Consider the following 27,561-nt stretch of genomic DNA (forward strand, 5'->3'; position numbering starts at 1 on the left):
CCGTGTAGCTACGCTAGAAACCTCCCCGGTAGTGAATTTATTATGTCTAAGAATAAACACACTGGGCAGGAGCCGTATTTTCTCTTGCAAACAGATAATTGGTGTGGAGCAGTTGGAGAGCCAATGTTAACGTTTTGCTAAAACTGTTCCATTCGAGTAAACATTGACTGGTCTACCACAGGCTGTGCACCCCCCGCCCCCCGCCCCCCCCCCCCCATATCTCCAAATTTAGATTATTCTCTTTTCCTTAGCAATGTAAAATTACAGTAATGGCGAAGAGTATAGCAAGCTGTTAAATATATCTGAGTGTTTTCCCTTTCAAAGAACAGTTGGTCCACTTGTCCTTAAGTTATGTCATCAGGTTATTATTTTTGTAATGAGGTCTGACTGTACCATTTGTTTTAGAGGTGAGAGACTGGGTTCTAAAGTCCTATAATCAGTGAGTGATTATTTTACAGCTAAAACCTTGAGGCTAGATTATCACATCATCTGCTTTTCCTTAGAAACACATGCTCCACTTTGGCACCATCCAAGACGGAGGAAAAAAAAAAAGCTCAACAAATAAATAAGAAAAAAAAACACTCTAATACAATGGATTGTAATAAATAACAATAAGTTAATTAAATTTCAATAAATACGCTTTTCATATATACTATATATATAGATAACTTTCTGAATATTAAACATTTTTGTGATGAGTCTGTCACGGCTGCCGTGGGATCAGTCCGCATCTTGAGAAGGGCGCTTGGACTTTCTGAATGTAAACGTTTGAGGTCCGCTGTGGTCGGCATGGCATGACCACCACTTTCTGCAGTTCCTGGAGAGATCCATAAAATTTGTGCTGTCCACAGGCTCTCCAGCTTACTCACAGCAAAGCACCCATCCAAAACGCCACCACACACACTGCCTAAATTAGAGTTTGTGTATACTTCAACGGTACAGCTGTCGGGTTGTGATTTGTCTGTGACTTGCTAATGAAGTATGTTATTGTTGCCATTTAGATAGCATTTACATTTGAAGCCACACTTATAAGGAAATGCTCTGGTTTTGTTTGGTAACAAAGTGAATACTTAGTTGCTGCTCCTCAGCTAGAGTACTTTTTCCTGAAGCTTTTGCTCTTAAGTCACTCCTTTGGGTTGAAAGACTTCCAACAGATCTGTCGTGTGCCTCTGTGCTGCTAGCTTTTCTCGGGCTGTGCTTTTTGTATGTCTGGGGAATAAGCTATGACACACTCAAGCCCTGCACTTTCCCTCCGAGAAGCAGCATTAGTCTTTGCACTGGCCTCAAGCCCTCTGAAGTGCGAGACTCCTGCGTTTCATCCAAGTGTCTTTTTTTTCCCCCTCTCCCTTGCGCGTCCTCAAGTCAGACACAGGCACACTTCTTGGCGGAATGCTTCTTGAGAGTGTGGTACTCCAGGTCATCGTCCAAGAAAGAGAGATCATCGTCGAACGCTATCGGCCGACAACAAGTTCTCGAAGGTGAGTCTTTGTCCAGCTTCTTGTTGTGGGTGAGGTTGTTCAGGATCTTGTCATAGTTGGTCTCTGCATCGTAACAAGGACCACTGCAGTACCTGAATATCAACTCCTCTTTGGTCCGGTACCCCAACCCCAGGTCTGTCACGTTGAGGTGGATTTCTTTGAGAAGGCACCCACGGCCTTGACCTTTGACAAGTTCCTCTCGACCCCCTTTGCTCCCTCGGCCTCCTCCACGTCCTCGACCCTTCTTTCTTTCTCCACGTCCCCGTCCTCCTCTTTCTGTGTTTGCTGCCCCTCTCTGTCTCTTTCCCTTGTCCTTCCGGCCCTCAAAGCCACCTTCTGCCGCAGGGGACCTCCGTAATCTGCCAATGGTCGCTTCAATGAAGTCCATTACATCATCAAACTGCTCCGGATAGAGGCTGTTGATGTCATCTTGAAGAGACAAAACAATAGAAATCAGTAGTGAGTTGCCATGCCATATTTCAGAAGTTCCCAGCCCTGGTTCTCAAGTAGCCCTGCCCTGCGTATTTTCATGTTTTCTGATCCAACTACTCAGCTTGTTGACAAGCCTTTCCTAGGTTGAGTTGGGTGTGTTAGAGCAGAGAAAAAAACTGTGCAGTTTAGCCTTAAGGTGTGTTCTCATAACAAAAATACACTTTTAAGGACAACATTTGAAACTTTTGGTGTCAGATTGCTGTAAAATTTGACTCAAACAAAGGTACACCCCCCTCCAAAGCCTTCCCTCCAAGTCTGTGCTCTTTTGATGCCCTAGCAAAATACTAGTGCTTAATTGGTATTTTCTAGGGAGACTTTTCTGCCATACTAACTTACATCCATGGGCTAACGAGAGTCTTTGCTGATCAGATAACTTCAAAAAGTGAACAATCGGCTCGTACTTCAAGCGCCATCTTCACAAGACACTGAAGTTTAGACACTTTTTTCCACCCCTAATAAGTCTACGGTTCCACCCACTTTTACCCCAGAGTTTCTCATGGTTGTCTCGAGACGTTCTTGTTATGAGATCACATCTGGCCCAGTGAGACTAGGGTACTCCAGGAATAAGGTTGAGAACTATTGCCCTCTCTTTGTGAGCACATACTGTCCCTGCGAATGTGCTCCTTTTTCCTGAAATGAAAGGAGTAAAGATACAAGGTGATATGCAGTCCCTCACTTGATGACTGATTTTATTTTCTAGATTCTGTTCCCCTTAAATACACAGCAAATGCATTTAGATTATGACACTGAGGTACAGCAGGATACATCTGTTGACCGGCAAACTCAAAACATACGCTCTGTCCTGCTCTTGAACGTGGAGGAGAAAGATGAAGAGTCCTTTGATCTACGTATAATACACAGTGATTTCATTAAAGAAGGAACTCCCTCAAGTTCTCTGTCTCACAAGTCAGCAAAATGGACTGCATTATGACATCTGGAAAAGCTCTCTTGAGACCATGTGTCATTTGGAAAAAGCAAAACTAATTGTATTATAATGCACCCGCTCTCAAAATAATGTAATCAGAGGAAGCAACAATCCATGAGCCAGGTAAGTCAGGGTAATTTGAGGTAAGTGTTTATAGGAGTGTGCTGCATTGAGGGTGTGATGAGAATTCTGTCATTCTTGTTATGATAGCATTATCCTTAATGCCTTGTACTATGTAGAACACTGTGTAGGGTGCAGACTGCCTGCGTGGTCAGACAGGAGCTGAATTTCATTAGGTGTCACCTGTGGAACTGTCAGCCAGCAGGTTACATGATCGTTTTTTACCTCACTTCTATAGCTCACCAAAAGCTGTTCACAACTTCTGGAGTTCTGAAGATACAAAGAAATACCAAGGCACTATATCATGGACAAACCACTGAGTGATTCAATATGTGTTTGTTTTGCACAGTTAACCTACTTTTTTTTTGCTTTCTGCAGTTGCAGTGGGCATCAGTCTATCCCAAGCTTTTGCTTGGCTCCAAGAGCTTTTGAGGGTACATATCGTATTCTTTTAAAATATATTTGTATTTCAGACATGTGTGACAAGAAGGTTCTCGTTTCAACAGACATGTTTGCACACACGGATGTCGTGGTGTGCCACTAAACCATGGACTAAAGGAAACAGTTCTTGGGATAAGGGATGCTTTAGCTTAGCATTCCATACCTTATCTAGAAAATTTGCAGGTTTACAGCCGTGTAAAGACGAGACAGTGTCATCTTGTGTTAAACAAATGGAGAACCTCCCACACAGCTGTTGAAATGGACATAAACACAGGGAAAGTATAGCTCTCTGTTGCCTAAAACGTCCATATACAGCAAAACCTTTTCCCTTCGTGCCATCGTTTGCCTGGATTCTGGATTTTCAGCAGTAACTTTGTTAGGGACATGGCTATTGTAGTCTCCCTTTGCAAGTCTGAAAATAATAAACACTCTGGTCTGTTGGAAGGAGCGGTAGGGAAGCTAAACAAATCCAGACAAGAAAGGTCAACTCAATCCCTGTGTTTAGGGCACTGTCACCTTAGTTGTCGTCTGTGCTGCCCTTTACTTTCAAATTGCATAATGGCATACCCAGACAGATGGAGATGCCACTGCTACGACCACAGTGTATGAAGCTATGGTGTTTGTAAAACAGATACAAATATAATTACATATCTTCCCTAAGAGGGATCTTTTCAAAGTGGTTTGAGCCAAATAGTTGGTATCCCTTGTGGTTGCGAAGCTCTGGTTTCAGTGTAGCCACACTGGAAATCTGTATGTTGGCAGAAGGGTCACTGTGGTACAATTTAGCTTGGTCTTCCATGACACAGGAAGGGTCGGTCAACATAGTTTATGCTCTCTGCGTAAGTGAAAAATTAAGTTTGACAACACGATTCTGCCTGACATTGAAATGATGCATGCTGGTATGTGTAAGCAGGTGGGCTTTTTGAATTTGTACAGCTGAAGAAACCATCTCAAGTGCACTCATCATGTTAACTGCTTTCTGTAGAGCGGTAGTTCCTAGTCCTGGTCCTGCAGTACCCCAGCGTGATTTCCCCTCTCTAACACACCTGATCCAACTAGACTGCCAATTAACAAGCACTTCCTGAGTTGAAGTGGGTGTTTTAGAGCAGCAAACACACTAAAATGTTCAGAGCAATAGCACTCCAGCACCAGAATTGGTGACCCCTGCCATAGAGAACCCCAGCCCCCTTTCTCAAACATGGACTTACATTGTTCTTCCATGGAGGCTTGTTTCAGACTGGCAGCTTCAGGAGAGGAGTCTATGATGGGGTCCACAGCGAGGGGCTCAGCGAGATGCTGTGGCAGTGAAGCTCTCTTCGACGGCTGCAGCTTGTGGAACAGAGGACGAGTGGACACAGAGCTCAGGAGCAACAAACACGTGGCTAGAACATCCCATAACTTCATTTTAGACTCCGTTCCTATGGAAGGAGCTGCAAAGAAAGGGAAAGGCCATGCTGAAGGTTACTCTGGCTCACCTGCACAAAGCGCAGTTATACAGATGGCTAACGGCTGGTTTCCATTCTTCTTCTCAGAATAAGGAAAACAGAGGGAATAGATATGTTGAGGTGAAACATGAGGCCCCGCTATATTATTTTGGGTTTTTTTTGAGGTCTCTTTTTCTCCATTCTAGTGGGGTCACTGAACATTTTTTTACCATGGTTAACCTATAAAAAATTTACAAAAAATAGCAACATTTCTAGTTTGACTTGTGTCTTGAAATCAATTCAGGAGTACTTTTGAATATGTATGAATACAACGGATAGAGAATGTGGTGGACTTAAAAACACAGACATAGGCTGAAATAAAAATAGGCTTCAGTCTTCAGCTCACGAGTCCAGAATAGCAAGACTGCTTGCGTAAATTCGGTTAATGCTGACCAGATTTTTGTCAATACAGCTGAAGCAGAGAATGCGTGTTCTGTGCCAGAACTCCTGATCCTGACTCGCAACCTCTGCCTTCAGTAGTGTGTATTTCATACAAAAAAAATTGGTCAGACTTTACTTGGATGGTCTACAATCGATGACCTACAGATACTTAAATGATTATCCAAATTTCTGGTGATACTTGGTTATCAACAACATTATGCTCAGGTCAGGTTTAGGAGAAGGTGCAGGTTTTGCCTTAGGGGTTAGGGTTAAGTGTTAGGGATAGACTTTCATGTGCAGTGGCATTTAATAGATATTTAGTTGAATGTTACTTAAAGACCTACTGAGCATCTACAAAGCATTGCAGTGGCATTTAATAGATATTTAGTTGAATGTTACTTAAAGACCTACTGAGCATCTACAAAGCATCTACGGTGGACCATCCAAATAAAGTGTTACCAAAGTATTAAACATATGTTTAGAAAACAGTGCTGTGCAACAGTCTTGGGCACCTAGGAAGGCTGTAAGATACATGTTGTATTTAGCAAGTGTGTCCATGCCTGTAAAAACACTATATACGTTATTCGTAGATGTTTTGCTTTTTAAAAAGTTATTAATGTCTTGCTTCGAAGAGCACAGGTTTGGTTGACTTTCATTGCACTCCAGCCGTTGCATGGATTTGTTAGAGTCTATCAGCAGCACACCTGACTTAATTAACTGATGGAGTGATCAGCCAAACTAGTTATTGAATGGAAACTACAAATACTGGGCTTTCTTGATGAGAGCTTTGGAATTCAATTGAACGGAAAGAAACTAATAACGATGTATTTGGGAATAAAAATCTATCGATTTTTCCTTTCCTTTCTCAATGTGTCTTATAAATAGTTGTCATATATTTTCCTTGTTTTTATGTTGCATAATGACTGTTGATTCTAGGGCCCAGTATTCATTACATCAGTCTATCTGTGATGTCTTGCAAATCCATAGAAGAAAGTACCCCAAACATATATGGGTTTGTTTTGAAAGAAGAAGCAACCAAACAGCTACTTTCAACCACAGAGAGCCGAGTTCCAACTGCACACTAAACAAGATGCGTCTTCAAGGGTTCTATTTAGATCCATGAGTTCTATATAGAACCATTTCATGCTTAAATGGTTCTTTGGACTGAAGGAGAATGTGTTGTCTATGTAGAACCTTTTTGAAAAAAGTTTTATATATATATATATATATATATATATATATATATGTATGTGTGTGTGTGTGTGTGTGTGTGTGTGTGTGTGTGTGTGTGTATATAGAATCAAAATAGGTTCTATTGTTTTATTGTCAAGCTTATGATAAATAGAGGAATGCCTTTTCTATATACACACTTTAAAGAGTTGGTTCTTCGAGGGTTCTTTAGTAAGGGGAATGCTTCTGTTCACAACCACGAGCTTAGAGAACCATTCCTTGCTTAAATGGTTGTTTGCATTGTGAAATGGTTCTTCAGATTGATGGACAATGTCTAGTATATGGCTCTATATAGAACCTTTTTGAAAAAGTTCTATCTAGCACCAAAAAAGGTCTTTTATCATTACAACGCTTGCCATAAATATAAGAACACTTTTTGGTGCTGTATATGCTTTTTTAAGGGTTCTGTAGTGTTGGTTCCATTTAGAACCATGTGCTCTATATAGAACCATTTCATGTTTAAGTGGTTCTTGGCATTGTGAAATGGTTCTTGGAGAATGTGTTCAATATGGCTCTATATAGAACCTTTTTGAAATTGTTCTATATAGCACCAAAATGCGTCCTCTGTTGTTACAATGCCAAGCTTGACATAAACAGAAGAGCCCTTTTTGGTGCCCCAGACACTCTTAAAAAGGATGGTTCTTCAAGGTTCTGTAGTTAAAGATGATAGCTGTATTTAGAAACATGAGTTCTTTATCAAACCATTGCATGGTGAAATTGTCAACAAGGGTTCTGCTCTTTACCATGCCAAGCTTGTAACAATAAAAGAACCGGTTTGGTGCTATGTAGAACCACACACAACACACTCGTCATCAATCTGAAGAACCATTTCACCATGCAAAGAACCATTTAGTTCCACATAGAGCCAGAAGAAGCTTTAAAGAACCATCTTAGAGGAAAGTTGTGTGTTCTAGAGAGAACCTGGGCTGTGTAACAGGCACAAGAACAAACTTGCATGTACTTTCCAGAGACCTAGAAAATCACCTGGCCTGAAGTTTACGCAAACCCCTCAAACAGCAGGTACACGTTCTGCCTCCCTGACCACTACACTGACCACGTACTTTGAAATGTGTAACCAGAAGAGGCTGCATGCTGGATCTGAGCGTCCGGTCCTGAACGGATCTTCTAGGAGTGCAGAAGAGCGCTATGGTCTCCGCCCCAGCCCGACTCACCTTAGCTCGGACCCATGCAGACCCGCAGTCCGGACACAAACGCGATTCCGAGTCTCGGTGAAGGATCCACGCTGCGTTATTAGAGTGGCGTCCGGGAGAGGGAGCCTTCAAATAATCCGCATCCATTCAGAGCGTTTCGTCCGCTGTGTGTGTGTGTGTGTTCGGTAGCCCCCCCCACCCCACCCCCTCCTTCGGCCCGTGCGCTCCGCTCAGCGCGCGGCTGGCTCCCGTCCGTGCGCTCTTACGCGCAGATCCACGAAGGACACTGGAAATAAAGGCAGCATGGCCCCGCAGACCGAACAGACAGACACCCGCCCACTCTTCCCTCAGACCAGCCACACGGGACCTTCACTGGTGGCTCCCGTCCAGCTCCATCATTTCTCTCTCCCCCCCCGTAGAGCCCCCACCAATCCTCCTGCTCAGGTAAAACTCCTGTTGTGGGCTTGGCGCTTCCTTTCACTCCCACTCAGCTGTAAGGGGGAGCTGCTCGACCGCTGCTATCCATACAGACGCGCATGTGCCTGTCCTGAAGGCTTTTATGGGGCTGGAGAGCACTGACGTCTCTTGAGTCCGCCTCCTGCACCCCCCCCCCACTCCCCCCACCACCTCCTCCATCCCTCACCAGCCTCCTGGACCAGACCGTGCAGGCGGCAAAAGTTTTCTTCATATCAGTCAACTGTACAGCTGTGCATACAAACGGAGACTGTGCCAGCCTGACTGTCCACTATCAGACGTCCAGGAACGCAGCGACGCCATTAGGGCAGCCTGGGTCGAGAAAGCTGGGTTATGTCATCTCTGGGTAATGCTAATCCAGGTGAATGTAATCCCACTTTCTGCAGTTTATTACTGTTTATGTTTACAGTGCTGTGCAAAAGTCAGAAGCCATTTATTCATTTATTTCCTTTCTGATCAAAATGGAAATTAAGTGCAAAATATTCTTTTATATATTTTTCACTGCCATGAAAGAAGCAGAACACCCATACCCCAGCAAATAAATAAATGTGTGTGTGTGTGTGTGTGTGTGTGTGTGTGTATAGGAGAAGGCAATGTTCTTTGCTTTCAATGGAGGTTAATGGAAAGTTTTTATTTAAGCAATTCTGAAGCATTTCTTTTGGTCCAATCATCCAGAAATTTTCACACAATGTAAAACAACGGCTGCTGAGCTCAAATGATGCAGAAAGGTAAAAATGCAGAAAATGGAGATCCGTTTTTCATTAGACAGCGACAATATACGTTTATATAATAAGTATAGTATAATATATACACCTATATAGACAGACAGATGATAAATGGATAGATAGATGTAAGGGGATGGATAGATGGATGGGTGAATGTGTGAGATTACTTGGATTGTAAGGGACAGAAAATGCAACCAACTTCTAAGACTGAACTTCGGAGGTGTCCTGGAAAATTGGAAAATTTCTTGGAAAAACTGAAAATGAAAATGACTCTCCTGAAAAAAAATATTGTAGTAAAGGCAAAGGGTGGACATTCATATTATATTCTATTTATATATATATATATATATATATATATATATATATATATATATATATATATATATATATATATATATATATATTTTTTTTTTTCCCTGGAAATTAAATAATTGAAGAAGAGTAGAACTACATTATCCAATATCTTCCTTTTCTCTCATGCAGATCCTGTGATAAAATGGACGGAAATGCACTGCAGCTCCTGTAGATGAATGCATGCATCAGGCCTGACTTGAGTAACGCACATCCCCCTTGTGATATTCAACATTGGACTGCAAGGTGTTTGGTGTCACAAATAGCTGTTGGGGATTATGTGGATGACAAGGCTGAGAAAGGCAACCCTGCTACTCCTGTTACTTCTGTTGTGCACCTGAGGAGCTTCTGCCATTTTGTTAGGTAACATATACCCCGACTGTCCTTTGATCTAGTACTGTCATTTCTGTCTGTTTTGGTCTGTACCGGTTGGCTCTATGGACTCTATAAATCTAACTGGACAGTATGTACAGCAACCCAGAAGACAAACCTTCCCAGAGCTAAGCTAGGTTCATTGTATTTGCTGGATAGACGCTTTATTACATTAGACTAAGCGATGGACTTAAATCCCCTTCCTGACATTCAAATCCTTGATGACAGGGCCTGGTTTGTTTTGCTCTGACTAGGAATTAAGGTGAATGTGTCTGAGCTATTTGACTTGGACTGTGTACTATTGCATGTGTTCATTTAGCCTTTCAGGCTGGGGGAGGGACTACACCCTGGAGCGTGTTTCTCCTCTGTAAGGGCTTACAACAGGCATGCCAGTCACCCCTGATATTTCTGTTCCAGCGCTGAAGTCATAATAGTGTTTCGAGATGAAGCCTTGCAACTCGTGCTTACCCAAGCATGCTTGTATGCATAAAGAATATGCATATAGAATTTATAGTTTTTTACATTTCAGTGTAGGGGTTTATGCTTTACAGTCCCAGGGAACCCAAAAAACATTCCTAATGAGGTTAATTTAACACGTGTCCATTAGCATCTCTTATTATTATATATGCAAAAAGGAGAGCTTAATATCAAACATATTTTACAGTCACTGGTGTTATATGAATATGGTGTAAGACCAGTGACGGTGACACCAGTGACATTTTGGTTACATTTTGGATTTTGCAAATTGGCCGACTCATTGGTGGTCAGGTGACCTTGTGCAACTATTCAAAATCAGTAATAAAAATGATATCATTTTGATAAATTTTTAAATTAAATTAAACACTGGTGACATATAACTTATGTGCTGCCTGATAAACAAATATGGAATATAGTGAGGAAATATGGACTCCTTCTCATGCCTTGAGATGCTTCCTCTCTGATGAGCCTTGACAAAAGAAACAGTTTAATAGAGCTGGAAATGCTGTGTTAAAATGTAATATAAGAGTCCTGATGACACCAGTGACCCAAATCTCTGACAAATGAATTTTTAAAAAAATAATAAAATACATAATTTTTGTAAATGTGAAAAAAAAAGTGAACATGAATCCATTTTATACAAATACCCAAGTTATACCTCTGTTTAAAAAAATGCCATTTTATATTAAAAATGGTTTCTCAAATGTTGAAAATTGGTTTTGTGACAGATGTGACTTTTGTGACTATGACACAGGATAAAAAAGACAAATCAGACAAATCACAAAGCCCAGTAACCTTTGTGACACAGTTTCCCACTCCTAATGAGGAATGAGTCATGTGCTATGAATCTTATCCCAAAGAATCATGGTGCAAGCCCACACTACAAATTAGATTTCAAAAAAGCAAATGTAAAAAGTTCTTTTAAAACAAAGTCTTTGAATATTACATAATAGAAATTCTAATAGAAAGTCCTACTGTAGTCTACGTACTCAGGATCTTTACACCTCCCAATAGGAAATCATGTTCTAGTAGAATCCCCCCAAGGCCTTGAAGAAGAAATATATGGCTGATTTTGCTTTGGTTGACATTCTGAGCTTCTCATTCCATAGTGAAGTCCAATCTCTGTTGCTTGTCCACTGAAATATGCAAGCATGGTTATATTTATGCTGTGCGGTCATAACTGGCTAGAGGCCCAATGTCTCTGCTTTAGGTTTTCCAGCAAGGAATCGCTGTTTTGTGAGTTTTTGAAGTCCAGATAAAGTGCATACATGTCCACAGTAATGCTTTCCATATAATAATGTAATATTCAACATTTATTTAGCATTTTACCATGACATGCTCCATTTTTATATAGGTAATTTTGTTATATCCGTCTGCTGAACAGTAGCTGACAGCTGAAAACAGTTTGTTATGCAGTGAAAGTCTGCTAGTAGTTGCTAGTAACATGACATTTGCCCTGATGTGTAAAACTGTTGTTTAAAAAAAAATGACTATGGAAATTCTGATTGAGTAAGCAGGGAACCTTGGGCATCAGAATGGTTTAATTATAACCTTTATGTGCCACGGGTGTAGAGAAAGTGGACAAAGATCAAAGTGCCACGCAACATGGGTACCATTCGTATATAGGACTATTTCCTTTGCGGGCCTTTGGCTTCTTGCCTAGAAATGAGGTAAACATCCTGTTCTTTTTCCAGGTTGGAACTCTAGGTAACACCTGAGAGGGCTTGTCTGTTTTGACTAAGGCCCTATTATTATAGCCATAAACTAGTAAGAATTAGTAAGCATTGAAAGTGAATCAACATGAAGCTTAGATAAGTGTAAATGCATATGATGAACTGCAACTGTGTCATCAACACCAACGTAACACCAGTAGGAGTTATTAGGTCAACAGGCTGGTTTTGAGTAGTGAATATGACCATTTCTTTGAAACAGAACCCAAACCCATGCTTATTGTGGGCCTGGGAACACTAGTCACCCACGTGATAAGTGAAGTACTACTGAAGGCAAGCATTTCCCAAGAATTTTCCTGACAGGACCTTACCATTCACACGTAATACATAACGCTAGAGTTTGACAATCTTCAGGGAGAATCCAAGCTCTTCTCATAACAGCAGGGAGTTGAGACCTCTGGACTGGATCTTTGTATCCAATCTGATCAGGCCATATTACTGTGCAAGACAAATTATCTGCACTAGGTGATTGCAGGTTGATCTAACCTATAAAAACCTCAGTGCTTCAACCTTAGCTTGCAACTGTTTTCTCCAAGTGTCTGTTTGCAGGTTAGTCCAGCAATGAATGTTCCATTTGACCTAGGCCGTTTTTTAAAAAAAATACCACTAAAATATTTATTTTGAATATGATTGGAGACAGAAATCTGTAAACTGTAGTTAGTACAGATGTTACCTGCTAAGCAGGTGCATTTGGGTTCCTTGACATCACCTTTGTTCGTCCCTCCCCTCTTTCGGATAAACGTTTCAGGGGTTCTGCAAGTGTTATCTGGGCTAGGCGGGAATGGCTGTGGGGTCACACAATCGTCGCCCAGTTATTATTAGAGATGCTTAAGGCAGGGTGAGTTGGTCAAATGCAAAGGGGGTGGGGGCAGTGCAGAGATCAGTGAGCAACCCTGGGGAGAAAACAGAGAGTGAGATTTCCACTTTGCAATGCTCCCTGGGCGTGGCAGCTGTATGTGATAAATGCAGATAAGGGATGATTAATGTTTCGGGGCACAGATACTTCTGGACTTTCATCACAGGTCGAGGGTGCCGTTGGCCTCTAGACTCTGGTAGAGACCTGGACTGAGTTTCCAAGCCATCAGAGACACATACAGCATGAAGAAGATATGCTGAACATCTTCCCAGGATCTTGCTATCTATATTTTATCAGTACCTTCTTCCAGAAATGACATGCCAAGGCCAAGTAGGTCTATCAAGAGCACAGCTTGATTTAGGTCGACTGCCTTGTTGTGCACAGCGTTGAGACCTGTCCTATGAATCAACATTGACTTTGTTGATCTCCAGGGGTCTAAATTCTTACAGGAGTCATGGTGTCCAGCTTGCCACACGACCAAACTAGGAATGAAGCAAGGAATTTGGCAGGGCCAGTCCCTTGCTGGTAATTGTTGCTGGTGGGTCTGCACGGGACAGGCACGCCACAGACAGACCCCGGTGCCATCTCTGTAAGCCCCAAGCAGCTTGCCCTCTGCCCAAGCCACCCTCTGCGGTCACTCCTGATTGTGTTTGGAGTCCCATCACACTGGGCATGGATGCCACTTTCGGAATGCCTTTGTGTTGTTATTGTACCTATGAGGGGCCTGTGGCATGACCACCACCAGCTGCTAGTCACACCCTGTCTCATTAGGGGCGTATGGGCCCCCTTAGTAAGCATGTACAGTGGTGTCACTTCTGACCTGCACTGCTTTTAGGTTGATGGAGTGGCTGAGCACTCTACACCCCATCTTTTAATCAAAACATTTGACATGAATAACAGCTAATATTATTAAGGCAATGTCTTGATGATGATGCTTGTTGTTTGCAGCAGTCTTCTCACATGCTACCCGTTTTCTCAACCACAGAGGGCTATTTTGATGCTAACCTCTAGCATTCAGTGCTAAAAGTGTGGTGTTACATGGACTTGGTCTTGACTTTCAGCATGCAGACTCCCTCCACCACGTAACAAGGTCATGCTAATTGGAGGAGGAAGTGCCAAGGATGGTTTGGGGGGGGGGTGCGCTTTCAGGCCTTGCAATGATCAGAGTCCGGAGTGGGATTCTGTTTCTGGCCTCCATTCCTCCAAGTCCTGATCTAATCCGGCCACCATCATGTGTTCAGTGGCTGGGGGTGGAGAGAGGTGTCCATCCGGCCATGGTGCACAGGGAGTTGGCAGCGCCATGCTGCCTCTGCAACCCAGCGGATCAAAGAAGCAGGCAGCTAAGCCACTCTCTGGATCCGTGTCACTCTATATCCAGAGGATATTATGTCTCTCTTGCAAGCTGTGGCAGCTGGCCTGCTGAACCTGAATGATCATGTATGGCCATAAGGTAGGCTCGCAAACTGAAAAACAGAGCAGGAGAGTTAGCACAGCTTCAAGGTCACAGCCATAGTATTTATCTTGCTGAAGCTGCCTGAACCAAATCTGACTTATTTTATAGGTGTGTTGACTAATGCTCTTTGATCCCTGCGACTCAAAATCACATGAAACACTATCTTTCCTAAGGCTGTACCTACTGTATGTGCTCTATAGTACATTGCCGTCTGTGATCCTCCCTCCAAGTATGACACTAAATGTAATACTTATGTAATAATGGACTGAGGTATCAGTGACTGCGAGTCCAGGTAGAGTAACCGAATCCACTTCAGCATTGACTCTCACTGCATCAATCACTCATAGATAACAACAAAGGCCATTTCAAATGCACCATTCACTGAAACCGCCATGAAAGTTATAGAGCACAGCTCGACACAGAGGCTTTAAATGAGGCCCATAAAGACCCACTAATTTTCTTATTGCTACAGCTGGTTCTCCTTTCCTCATATGTATTCTGGCACCTATCAAATACTTAAATGTTGTTCTACACTTTCAAATCCAATAAACCATCATTACTGGAAATTAAGATTGCATAATGTGAAAATAGCTCCATAATTAGATGAAATCGGACTTTTATGGAGTTTTCCACACAGGAGGAAAAATGTTAGCATGTACTGTACTGAATGGAGTTTTTCACCTGGACATAAAATGTCTTTGGCAATCCTTCTTTGTTTACTGGCAGCGAGGCCTTCTTTGAATGCTCTAAGACTCTCATGCCAACAGTAACATGCACTGTGTTGTTCACAATGTTAATAACCTATAATCAAATGACAAGACCTGCGCTAATCGGTGGCCTTGAGGCTCCCTGCTGAGTATACATGATAATATTAATGTTAATTGGATTGCAAGGTCAGGTTGAAGTAGGGAATCTTGCAGTGGGCCCGGCTCCAGCAGGATCAGAGTTGGTGTGAATCATGCAGAATGTTTCAGAGGGCACGACCTAATTAAAGACAAATCACGCCTGGTTAGCTGCCAGCTAGTGTTTGCGAGTAGGCGAGGCAAATCAAGCATGCCATGTTTGGCATAAATACAAATTTCCTCAGTCGCAGAGTCCACTCAGTCTTATATCAATATTTACACACATAATAAAAATAAGTTCATTGTTTTGTGTATGAATGGTACATGTAGAATTATGCTAGTAGCTACCAATTAGTTATTCCAAATACTGTTATCAATGCGCATTTAATGTATCCATGTCTGGCATGCAGATTTAAACATACAATAGCCTCATATCACAGTAATATTTGATATATTAGCAAATGTACTTGTTGCCAAGTTATAGACTAAATGAGAATGTTTGTAAACATGAATGTTGGCTATATTTTCAGGTGGATATCACATCCAGTCAGCAGTAGAACCAGCTCATTTCAAGTAGTGGTGAATACAAACATGACAGACTGAACCAAACACGGCCAATGGTAAAATGTTGCTGTGTTTGAGGCTGTAATGTCAGATGTTTTTGGGGGTAAATAGGATCCATATGCCTTCAAGAAGTGCAAAGTCGGCCCATTTTGTCCTGCTACTGCTAAGAGAGAATGAAGGAAAATGTCTGTTGGGAAAACCTTTTGGTTTCTGCTCTCATGGCTCCCCTAATTTTCATTTTTATGTTCATTTTAATTTGAAACCATTAATGCCATCAAGTCCTGGAGCTCCACCATGATTCAGTGTGATTTTGCTGTAGTGGAAAAGCACACTATGTGCTCTGAGTATCACCTCAGAGCAGCTAGCCCTGATTCAGCCTAAAAAAGGTTCACCTCATCGCCATCTACAGCCAGGAAACGGGATCAGAGAAAGAGCTGATGTGTATACCCAACACCATAATGGTTCAGGTTTAGGTTTTTTCCATTTTCAAGCTTTCAGAAGCTGGTAGAGGTGCTAAAAGTAATTTGAAACCCAGTGAATGTATTGCTAGCTAGGTGCTAGCATAGCAGCTAATAGCCTTATCATAGCAGCTAAAATAAAGGCTACTTGTTATGCTTCTTTTTTTTTTTTTTTTTTAAGTTCTGCAGTGAACATGAATGGCAGTTGCATGCTCTTGGTTAAATCACAACAAAAATGAACCGTGGTGAAGTTATTAGAGTGAGAAGATCAGTTTAATAAAGCAGTAGAACATGAGAGGCTGTGCGTTACTGTGATCTCACCATGGGGAAGGGTGTTCTTAGGGACAACACAGAGTTTATTACTGTTTAAAAGTAATGACTATTAATAATATTCAATGTAAACAAGTATTTTTCCAGGGAATGTAGTTCTTTCAGTATATGGTGTCATTGCTACCATGGACTGCTGGATTTTGCCTGGCCAACACTACAGGATAATCAGGCCTATTTTGAGGCTGATTTGCTCCTCCAGACAATCGCAAAAGGTCTGATAACAGAGTGATTTTAAACGATGATGTTCCCAGATCACACTGTGGTTGGGGCGTCTGTCATCCAGTCTTTACTCCTCTCATCTTCTGTCAGTCCAGTTTGGGCTGCCCCGATTGTGATTGGCAAATATTAAGCATGTTACAATATTTATGACCCAGTATCCTGTAGAGTGGGACTGACACCAATTCTCTGGTGTGTAACATGATGTTAACATCATGCATGAAAGGCTGTCAACCAACCGAACTTGTCAGCGTACAAGGAAGAAGTTGTAAGCATGGCAGCTAATTCGAGAACTACACTATACATACATACTACTTTGATTGACCTAATGTATACATTTAAAAGGGTGTTCTTTAAGGGTTCTTTAGTAAAGAAACCATGAATACAGAACCATGAATACTCAAAGAACAGTTTGCATGAAAAAGAGTGCTATATAGCACCAAAAAGGGTTCTGCTATTGTAAGAAGCCTGACATTGTAACAATAGAAGAACCCTTTTTGGTGCTATATAGAATTCATAAAAACATTCTATGTGGAACCATCTACAGCACATTCTTCATGAATCTGAAGACCCAGATGATAATGAATCCTTTAATAATGCAGATGATTCTTTGAGTGTTCATGACTCTGTATAGGACCATTTACTTCACTAAAGAACACTTGAAGAACCATCTTTTTTTTAAAAGATTGTGGGCTACAAGGTGACTTTGTCAATGTATCCTGGTACTGGCAACCCACTGCACTGCACAGTCTGTATCCCTGATTCAACAAATGTGATCCAGCGCATGAAGGGCTCGATAATCAGTCGATGAGCTGGATCAGGTGTCAGGGAATGCGTGAAACTGTGCGATGGTGTGAGTCGCTTTTGGAAGGATTAAGAGATACTGGTCTAGATGGTTGAACGAATGTTCTTAGATCCTGTTGCGACAGCAAAGACATTCTTCTTCACAGTCTTTTTTCCTGCATTTCACTGACCTTGATTGAAAGTGTAGCTGTTCTCCGAAGTGTCAAAGCCATTTGATGGTCTCATTCACACCAGTTTCAGACAATCAGGAAAACAATCACCTGAGTGAGTCCTTGACATTCATCCGTAGCCAATCAGGCTAAGAGACTCTGTGAGCACAGTCATGTCTTAACCTACATTTGCTAGGGATGTTCTGGCTCTTTGCAGTAGTGAGTTGCAAGTGTGTGTTGATCCTTCTGCATTACAAGCAGTCAGACTGTCAAAACTAAGGAGTGAGTTCTGAGTCATGCCTACCTGTTCTCTTCTAGTCTGGAGGTCTAGCTGACTGCCTCTTCTAGATGGACCACTGCTGGTTTGTTCCCACAGTACTAATGAAGCCCCTGAAATGTCAGATATGTCATGTCCCCTCTCAGCCTCCTTGAAAACGAATGTGTGCTACTGGTGGAGCAACTCCAGCTTATCCTTATATGCTGCAGTAAATACACCCAGAAACTGAACTTATCTAGGATACACTCACTGAGCACTTTATTAGGCTTCTTGTATCTATGCTCATTTTATCAGCTGCACTTCCCATATAGGTGCACTTTGTACTATAACTATGGGTCACAGGATGCTGCCCACAGGACGCTGTTGGCTGGATATTTTTGGTTGGTGGACTATTCTCAGTCCAGCAGGAACACTGTGGTGTTTAAAAACTCCAGCAGCACTGCTGTGTCTGATCCACTCAGACTAGTGCAACACACACTAACACACCACCACCTCATCAGTGTTACTGCAGTGCTGAGAATGATCCACCACCCAAATAGTACCTGCTCTTTGAGGGCCCATGGGGGTCCTGACCACTGTAGAACAGGGTCAAACTGGGCTAACAAAGTATCAGAGAAACAGATGGACTACAGTAACTGTAACTGTAGAACTACAAAGTGCAGCTATAGAGTAAGTAGTCCAAGTCAAAACTTAATAGGATGAAAGCTGTAATAAAAGCACAAGTTAGGCACAATAAATACTGAAAAAATGATATTTACATGTTCTGTGTTATTTTCAGTGAAAATGAAAAGCACAACCGGAAATTGACTGGAAATTTATAAATTAAATTTCTTTGACTTTGCACAGTACATCATAGATCTATTTAATTGCTTAAATATGTGCCAAAAGCTGTACATACTGTAGGATTGTACACCATGTTCAGTGGTGTGAGTCAACTGCATTACCCATACTACCCATTACTACTTGCATGGTTCCTACATGCTTGGTCAAAAAGGGGTCTTTAAATAGACAGTGGAACCTCTTTTGTTACTATATAGAACTACGTTCAAAAGGGTTCTTGAAAGTACTATATAGAACTGGTTTCCCATCATAGAGGAGATCTATTTAGCCATGCAAGGAACCATGTGTGCATTTAAAAATATATACGTATATGTGTATGTACAAAGCCATTGCCTTATTAAAGAATGCTTCAAGAACCATTTTTAAGAGTATACTCTATTATTTTATCTCTGAGATAAATGCAGTTGGAATTGCAGTAGGAATAGCTTGAAAGATTGTCATATTTGTTCCTAGCAAGTCGAATAACTGCAAAAACAAGAAAAATCCGCACTTCAGATTTATGTGTCCTTCACAAAATCCATCTCCACTTCCAATTTTACCCATCCAGACACCAGAACTGATAATAGTAGACGCCCAGTTGTTGTACACTGTGTACAATGACTGCTTCCATATTCCCCTTTCGGTAATTTAAACCATGCTGTGGCAACAAGACAGCGCACCACACTTAAATTTTTCATCCAGTCTGTTCAGACAGTGTGAAATTTGGCCTCACCTGCCTGCCACTGCTATTATGAAATGTAGTTGTGCCTGCGTTATCCACCTGTTCGTGGCTGATGCACCGTTGACCTGTGCTGATGGATCCGCCTGTGCTTTTAAAATGCGTTCTCGTGTTACGGACACTTGTCATCTTCCTGTGCTTGGCAATAACAAATTTGCTTGGAGATACAGGGATGTGGTCATGCAACACAGCTGCTGTAAATGTCTTCGGACAGCTGGGAAAACTGTGCATGAGAGGGAGCGGTGACCTGTTCGTGGTCAAGAGTCTAACAGCTGGGTACTGAACCAGTGATATATTAGGAGCTTATTATACTTACCTTTGACAGAATGTTAAGAACAGGATTCAATTATTCATAGCCGCCGGAACCGTCATGAGAAAATGAGACACCCAATATTTTCTAACTGTACCTTCAAAAATTTAAGTGTAGGTCAATGGTGGGGTCAATTATCTGTCCCTCAGACGACGGCAACATATTTCAACATTCCATTCTTCCTTTTCTTTCGCCTCTTCTTTGCTTTCTTTCGCCTGAGGACCGGTGTCTGCGTCACCTGAGGCAGACATGGCGAAGATGGACGGCTGTAGGACTTTTGTGGTGAAACCGACGAGGAGTTTGATTATTTTCTTGAACAACTGAAGGAGCTCCTTTTCACCGGCACATAAAGAAGAAGCAGGAGGGGAGGAAAGGAGAAAAAAGATTTCAAAAGAGAAACGGGATCCTCCGTGCTCTACAAAGGGAATTGGCTTAAAGGGATCATTATGGCAAGAGAAAGGCCCGGGCCTTGGAGAAAGAAAAAAAAAAGGCAGATGGGACTTTCACACCGTGGCTGGAGGGCAACACACAAAAAAGAGGTGGGAGACCGCAAGAAGGTGGAGGTGGACCAGATCGGGACACATGTCCCAGCTGGGCCGCCTTTGCTCGCCGGGCCTTTGGAGTGTCATCCGATTTCAGAGCCCTGTGAGGGGGCGACAGCTCCTTGACAGTATTGTACCGCATTGTACTGTATGTGGGCAAAAAGGATGAAAGATAATGGCAAAATAATCGTTATACTAGAGGGACACATGGAGAGGCTGGAATGTCAGGTTCTTTTTTGATGGGTATTTTGGGAAGAAAAGAAGATAAAGCTTATCAAATGGCACTAAACCCGGTGTCTATATAAGGAACTACACATTTTAAAAATACATTCCATTCCAAAATCATGCGCATTGATGTGGAGTCATCCACCCTTTGCGCCTATAACATCCTCCTCTCTTCTTGGAAGGCTTTCCACAAGATTTTGGAGTGTGGGAATTTGTCCCAAGTCACTCAAAAGAGCATTTTGTTCAGGCAATGATGTTGGGAGAGAAGGCCTGGCTCACAGTCGACATTCCAATATATCCTAAAGATTTTCAGTGGGGTTGAGGTGCAGGTCACTGTAGTTCATCAAACCATGTGTTTATGGAGATCGCCATGTGCTGGAACAGGAAAGGACCTTCTCCAAAATGTTGCCATAAAGTTGGAAGCATATGATTGTCTAAAATGTTTTCGGTAGAATTACCGTTACCTTTCACTGGAACTAAGGGGCCCAAACCCTGAAAAACAGCCCCAGATTATTATCCCACCTCCACCAAACTTTACTGTTGGCACTGTACATGCCAGTAGGTGGTATTCTTCTGACATATACTGAACTCATATTTGTTCATCAGACTACCAGATATTAAAACTCCAGAGAAAATATTTTCACTGCACTGCAGTCTAGTGGTGGTTTGCTTTCCAGCCAACGCTTGCCATTGTACAGCTTAGACTTGTGTGCAGCTGCTCAGCCATGAAAACCCATTTTCCAAAGCTCCCAACATTCTTGTGCTGATGTTGCTTCCAGAGGCAACTCTGCATAGGTGATTTTTTAGCTTGAGCATTCAGCGGCCTTGTTCTGGGGGTTCCAAGCTCTCTCATTTAGTAACAAAGCTATTATTGTTCCTAGGTACTTCCACTTCACAATGACAGCACTTATAGTTAACCGGGGCAGACCTAACAGGGCAGAATATAATATTTATTTATATAGCAAATTTCATGCTGGTAGCAGCTCAAACTGCTTTACAGAGAGCTGATAAAGCTTAGCAGTAACAGAAGAAATTGAGTAATTTAAAATCATACAATTACACAGGTCAAATTAAAAGTGCCTCTATGCCGTTGCAACAAAAGGTTGAAGTGAGTTCCACAGTATAGAAGCCTACTAACTGATAGTCTCTCCACATTTTCTGTATTTTATTTACTTGCAGGTCTAAGATAGACCTACATTGTGTGGTGTAAGCAGGTGCTTTAAGGCCATTTAGAGCCTTAAAAACCATTAGCACAAGTTTAAAATGTATCCTGAAGGGTTTAGACAGTCTGTGCAATTCTTTTAAGACGAGAGCGATCTAATCTGTCTGCTTTGTTTTTGTTAGAATCTGTGCTGCTGCATTCTGTACGAGTTGTATGGGATGTATTGTTTTCTTAGGAATTGCACTAAGAAGAGCATTAATAAAATAATCAAGTCTTCTTGTGACAAATGCATGAACAACCTTCTCTGTGTTGCTTTGAGATAGAAAAGAATCAACGCTATTTTACTGACTGTATTTCCAGGTTGGTTAAACCAGAGCTCAGAGTCTAAGATCACACCCAGGTTTTGTACTTCAGGTTTGGTATATGAAGCTAAAGAACTATGCTTCCCCTAAAGCAGCTTTCTCTGAGTTTTAGTACCAAGGTTTAGTATTTCAGGTTTTCTGTTTTAGTTGTAGAAAATTCTCTGACATCCACTGAGCAATATCTGACAACAGCTGCTCAGAGTCTTGATCAGAAGGCATGGAAATATATAATTTAATGTAACCAGCATAGCTATGAAAATTATTTTTCCTAATGACATCACCTAGAGGTAATGTGTACAAAGAGAAAAGCAAAGGCCCTAAAACTGAACCCTGTGGGACTCCCCAAGGAATGTTACCTTTTTTTGATAAATGGTTTTCCAGTGAAACCAAGAACTGTCTATTTACAAAATATGCTTTAAACTCAAAAACCCGTTACCTATATTCAAGATGGTGGCTTAGAATCTTGTCATCAACAGTATCAAAAGCCGCTCTAAGATCCAATAAGACCGAAATAGAAGGATTTTGTCCATAAGAGCTAAGCCTGAGAGCCATCACAACATGAACCACTTCTGTCTTAGTACTATGGTTAGAATGGAAACCTTTCTGAAACTTTTTGTATGATTTGCTTGATATCAGATGCACATTTAATTGCTTAAAACACCCTTTTTTGACTTAACTTAAAAAGTAAGGTTTGAAATGAGTCTAAAATGATTTAGTATATAAGAATCCATGTTATTCTTTTTGTAGAGGCTTCATCAAGGCAGTTTTAAAATGGTCTGGAAAAGCTTCTGTTGGCAGAGTACAGTTTGCAATAGTTAAAACATCACTGTGAACACAGTCAAAACCATGACGTGAAGTAGGCACAGGGTCAAGATCGCATGAGGATCAACGTAATTTGTTTACAACAGTTGTAAGCTCCTGATAATTGATGACAGAGGAAGATGTCATTACTGAGGTAGGCGGCTTATCAGGAAGGTTATCAGGAGCTTGTTTCAGCTGAGCTGTGCTCTGTTTTTTCAAACCTATTTCATTTTGAAAATGAATTGAGAACTCTGCAAATTTTAGAAGATCGTCACGAGACGCATTAGCAGACAAGCTGGGGTTAGTTAGTCGGTCTATGGTGGAAAACAGGATTTTGGTGCTATCTTTGGGTTTAATAGTTGCGCTAGAGAGGTATGACTGTCTGGATGTTTCCATAGCATTATAGTAAGTGGAGGTCTGCTCTTTGAGAATATCAAAATGTACGAGCAGCTTAGTTTCTCTTTTTTTTATTTATGACAATTTCTCCTACGCTAGTTTATTTCCGCATACACACGTTTTTCTTCCATTCTGACTGGAGAGAAAATGTCAAGGGTTTCCTGCTATCTAGCATTTAGATCAGAGACCAGATCATTACAGGATGGAGTCAGAGCTCCATTCGCTGAACTATTATGAATGTTTTTCAACTTCTCAGCTGTTTCTGAGTCAGTGTAACACTTTTAAAAGTGACCTTTTACTTACTTCTATATTGATTTGAAAGAAAGTACAGAAATGATCTGATATGAAAACCTCAATTGGTCCCAATACTTTTGTCCATATAGTGTATTTGAGTAAGATTAATATTTTTTAAACAAGCGTCCAACATGTTTCTGCTACAAATGGAAAATATAAGCTTTTTGTCTAGCATCTACCATTTGTGTACAATCCAGCAGAAAGTCATCAGGCAAATGTTACCACCTATAGGTGGCGCTACTTGTAACAGGAGCAAAGTAGTTCAGCAAAATTTAGCATGAGAACGTATCTCACTGTTGTCGGGACAAAACCTCGTATCTCCAAAATGGAAACTTTACAGAAGAAGGAAAAAAACCTACTTGACTTTTAATGTAAGTCAATGGAACCAGACATTTTTTCCAGGTTTCTTTGGGTCCACTGATCATGAAATTTACATACAATATAAAGCATAAAAGTATGCTTTTTAGTAAAGTATTTTTTAATTATGTAAACAACTGACAACGACAGCAGCGATGTGTTTACTTACACAACATCTGTGCTACATTCTTGATGAATCTGTAGGAAAAGCATTTCTGTGAACTGAAGTGAGAAATAAGGCTTTTGATTTGATCATTTATTTAGAATTATTTAATTATCATTAAATTATTTATATTTATTTATATTATATTCATTTATTTATATTTATTCAAATATAATTAAAAAGGACTTGATGTGTCTATCTATATCTGCCAAAATCTATTCAATATATTGATTTATAACTTTTCATAATGTTATAAATAATAATTTTTTAAGCAGGACTTTAAACAGAAAATGTCAACCATGCAAGAATGTGAAAAATATGATATGAAGTTATTACTACTACTGAAAACATGTAGAAATTAGTCTTTGCATTTGGACCTGTATGAAGCTCTGTGTTTAAACACCTCAGTTTTAAATGAATAAACATTATAACATGTCATGGTTTTCCTGGGGTCACACCACCTGACCTGGTCAACTGAACCAGCCTAACCACAAATGACCATATTTTCAGTGTTTGTGAAAGGGCTTCAAAACATTGCATTGCATCACGAAGGTCACGCAGGGTCTTTTTTATGTAAACACTGACCACCCTTTCTTAACAGCATGTGAGAATAAAGTCCTTTGCGTTAGGTTGGGCCATGTAACATTTGATGAAATCAAAATTTACAGACAAATCTTTTTAAATAGTAAAGGTTTTAAACATCATTTATTAGAGATTTGTATGACATTATGATTATGATTTTTATGAAAAATGACCATTTTAATAATTGATCTGTCTGCAATCTTCAGTCACACCATTTGACATTTTTAAGACTTAAGAATTTTTTTTATTTTGATAAACTGAACATGATTTACAGATAGCGGGTATTGTAAAATAATGGGATTGTTTATTATTGTAGAATGACGTGTTTATTACATTATTTAACAGGACAACACTGGACACAGTATACATCATGTTATTGACCAAACTGCTTTGCATTTATGTGAAGATGTGGACTTCTCATTGTTTATTTGGGAGACTTAGTTGTATAAGTTTTGACTTATTCACACAATGTAGTATCTGAAAAGCGTATATGATGAAAAAAGTTACTTTGAAACTTCAGTCTGTCCAGTTGCTGTTGGAATTCACAGATGATGTTGCTATAGGAGTTCAAGAAGATGATCACAAACACTACTTGAACTTGTACTCCACTTACCTTTATTCTACTGTGCAGGCCAAGCAGAGCTTTGTATTAAGGTGTCTGTTAACATCACTGGACTGTGTGCTTTTGCATTACAGCATCAAAATATATTCTGTTGTATTTGAGATAAATGGATCAACAATATTGTATTGTAAAGATATACGTTGATAGAAACTGTGTGTATTAAAGAGTAAAAGCATGAAACTACAGTCAGATGCACAAGTTTGGGCGCCTCTAGTCTTCTATAGAGGCCACACTTCTGCACATTTCAATGCACTGACTCTGCATTACTGCGTTAAAAAACTAGAACATAAAATGTGGCCTGAGCAAAAGTTAAGATGGATTTTTATTTTATTTTTTATTTTTTATTTTTTTAAAGAAAATAACTGGCAATTCTGCACTCAAAGTTTTGCGACAGGGGTGCTCAAACTTTTGCATATGATGGGTATTCTGTTGCATCAGAGAGTAGCATCTACATGAAATTGTAAAGCTATTGGTTAATAATGTAAATCTATGCACATGTGGGTCTCAGATGAACACATTCTTTTTAATGCAGGTCTTTAATAAACCCATAACTCATACATGATATCACATCACCTCAGAACAACACCACATCTCGGTTATATTAATAACATGGGATATATTAAGGCGGAGTGTCCAAAATAGACCGCTGAAGCAACTCGATCTGTTTTTTATGTCAGCGTTTGGCCGGATGAAGCTCCGGCTCTGTTTGGCCTGTTGGCCTATAGCTTAGCGGAGGAGGCATTAATGGAGGTTGTAATGTTTAAGAGGGCCAGTGATCAAGGCCTGTTTCTGTCCAGGTGGAAGCGCACACTGGTCCAGAGGAGGGGTCGGAGACACCGAGATCTCTTCCACACATGCACGTACACACCAGCACACATCCTGGAATATTATTTGCAGCTGTGGAGCTCTGCACTCCAGACCACCAGCGCTAGCTGATTCTCCATGCTGGCAGTGCTTCCGCTCGCAGTGCTTTTCCTGTGTGTCCACAGGATGGCAGTGAGAGGCAGAGGAAAACAAGACGCCGCTCTTCAGATTGTGCTGATGCTCATGTTTAATGTGCCAACAGTTGTAACATTTTTAGCATCTGTGGCCCACAGTGATGCAGAGAAAGTGCAAGCTAAGCAGTCCGAGCCGTATTAAAGGGGAATTCCAGAGATTTCTGCATTATTCAAATCACAGAGATGTAAACAAAGTCAATCGCTGCTCTGTTACTGACTCATACTTTGTTAGCCCCCTTTCACCCTGTTCTTTAGCAGTCAGGACCACCACAGAGAAGATATTATTTGGGTGGTGGATCATGTTGTGCTAGTACGAGTGGATCAGACACATAGCTTGTGTGTCTTGTGTGGAGTTTTTAAATCCCTTGTCCACTCACTGTCCTAACTTGTTGGTCCACCTTGCAGATGTAAAGTCAGAGACGATAGCTCATCTGTTGCTGCACAGTTTGTGTTGGTCATCCTCTAGTCTTCCTCATTGGTCACAGGACACTACCAAAAGGACCCTGTTGGCTGGATATTTTTGGTTGGTGGACTATTTTCAGTCCAGCAGTGACACTGAGGTGTTTAAAAACTCCAGCAGTGCTGCTGTGTCTGATCCACTCACGCTGGCAACACCTAAAACAAGGAGGTAGTTTAAATGAAGCGGTCAGACATTTATGTCATATAACCATTTAGTTTACCGCCTACGTAATAATGGCTAAATAGTGGCAAATCTGAAAGAGGGGTTTATTTTTGCCTTAAGGTCCACCCAAAAAGTTTGTGTAGTTTTATGTAACTAAAAAGTCACACTAATAACGATTATTACCTTTTACCAGCTCCTCTTAAAGAGGCTGCTTTTGATACTGTTCCTTTAAGACTAATACATGTAAATAACCTCTGTTCTGATTGGATGCCTTGCATTGTCTTTCACTGGGAAAGCATTCTGGGCTGAAACACTCCTTGTAACTTCAGTGTGAGTGGAAAGTGGAAGGGGTTAAACTGCTGTAGGTGGATATATGTAAATCTGCTGGTTTACGTGTGTGTGTGTGTGTATAATACAACGCCATTTTAACCCTATGTTTCATTGAAAATAGTTCAAAGACAACATATCAAATGTTGAAACTGAGAAATTTGATTGTTTTTAAAAAATATATGCCCATTTTGAATTTGATGCCAATAACATGTCCCGAAAAAGTAAAAATTGGGGGGGGGGGGTTCATCATCTACCCTACATAATAAAATTAAAAGATTCAGAGCGTTAAGAGAAATCTCTGTATGTAAGTGACAAGACCAAAAAACAGTATTTCCTGGCTGTGATCTTCGGGCCCTCAGGTGGCACTGCATTAAAAATGTATTCTGTAGTGGAAATCACTGCATGGGCTAGAAAAAACTGCTGAAAACCAATGTCTAAACAGTTCATCACAGCATCC

General features: G+C 40.9%; 1 protein-coding gene across 1 annotated transcript; it reads right to left on the reverse strand.

Moving 5' to 3' along the window:
* Positions 1–228: 228 nt before the first annotated feature.
* Positions 229–7,882, reverse strand: gdnfa (glial cell derived neurotrophic factor a). The gene is made up of 3 exons (XM_017710726.2): positions 7,724–7,882; positions 4,665–4,886; positions 229–1,907 (listed from the first exon to the last, which is right to left on the reverse strand). Exons 2-3 carry the CDS (start codon positions 4,858–4,860, stop codon positions 1,363–1,365), a joined length of 741 nt encoding a protein of 246 aa, XP_017566215.1. The 5' UTR covers positions 4,861–4,886; positions 7,724–7,882; the 3' UTR covers positions 229–1,362.
* Between the last annotated feature and the right edge of the window lie 19,679 nt (positions 7,883–27,561).

Source organism: Pygocentrus nattereri, chromosome 18 (assembly GCF_015220715.1).
Source record: "Pygocentrus nattereri isolate fPygNat1 chromosome 18, fPygNat1.pri, whole genome shotgun sequence".
NCBI lineage: Eukaryota > Metazoa > Chordata > Actinopteri > Characiformes > Serrasalmidae > Pygocentrus > Pygocentrus nattereri.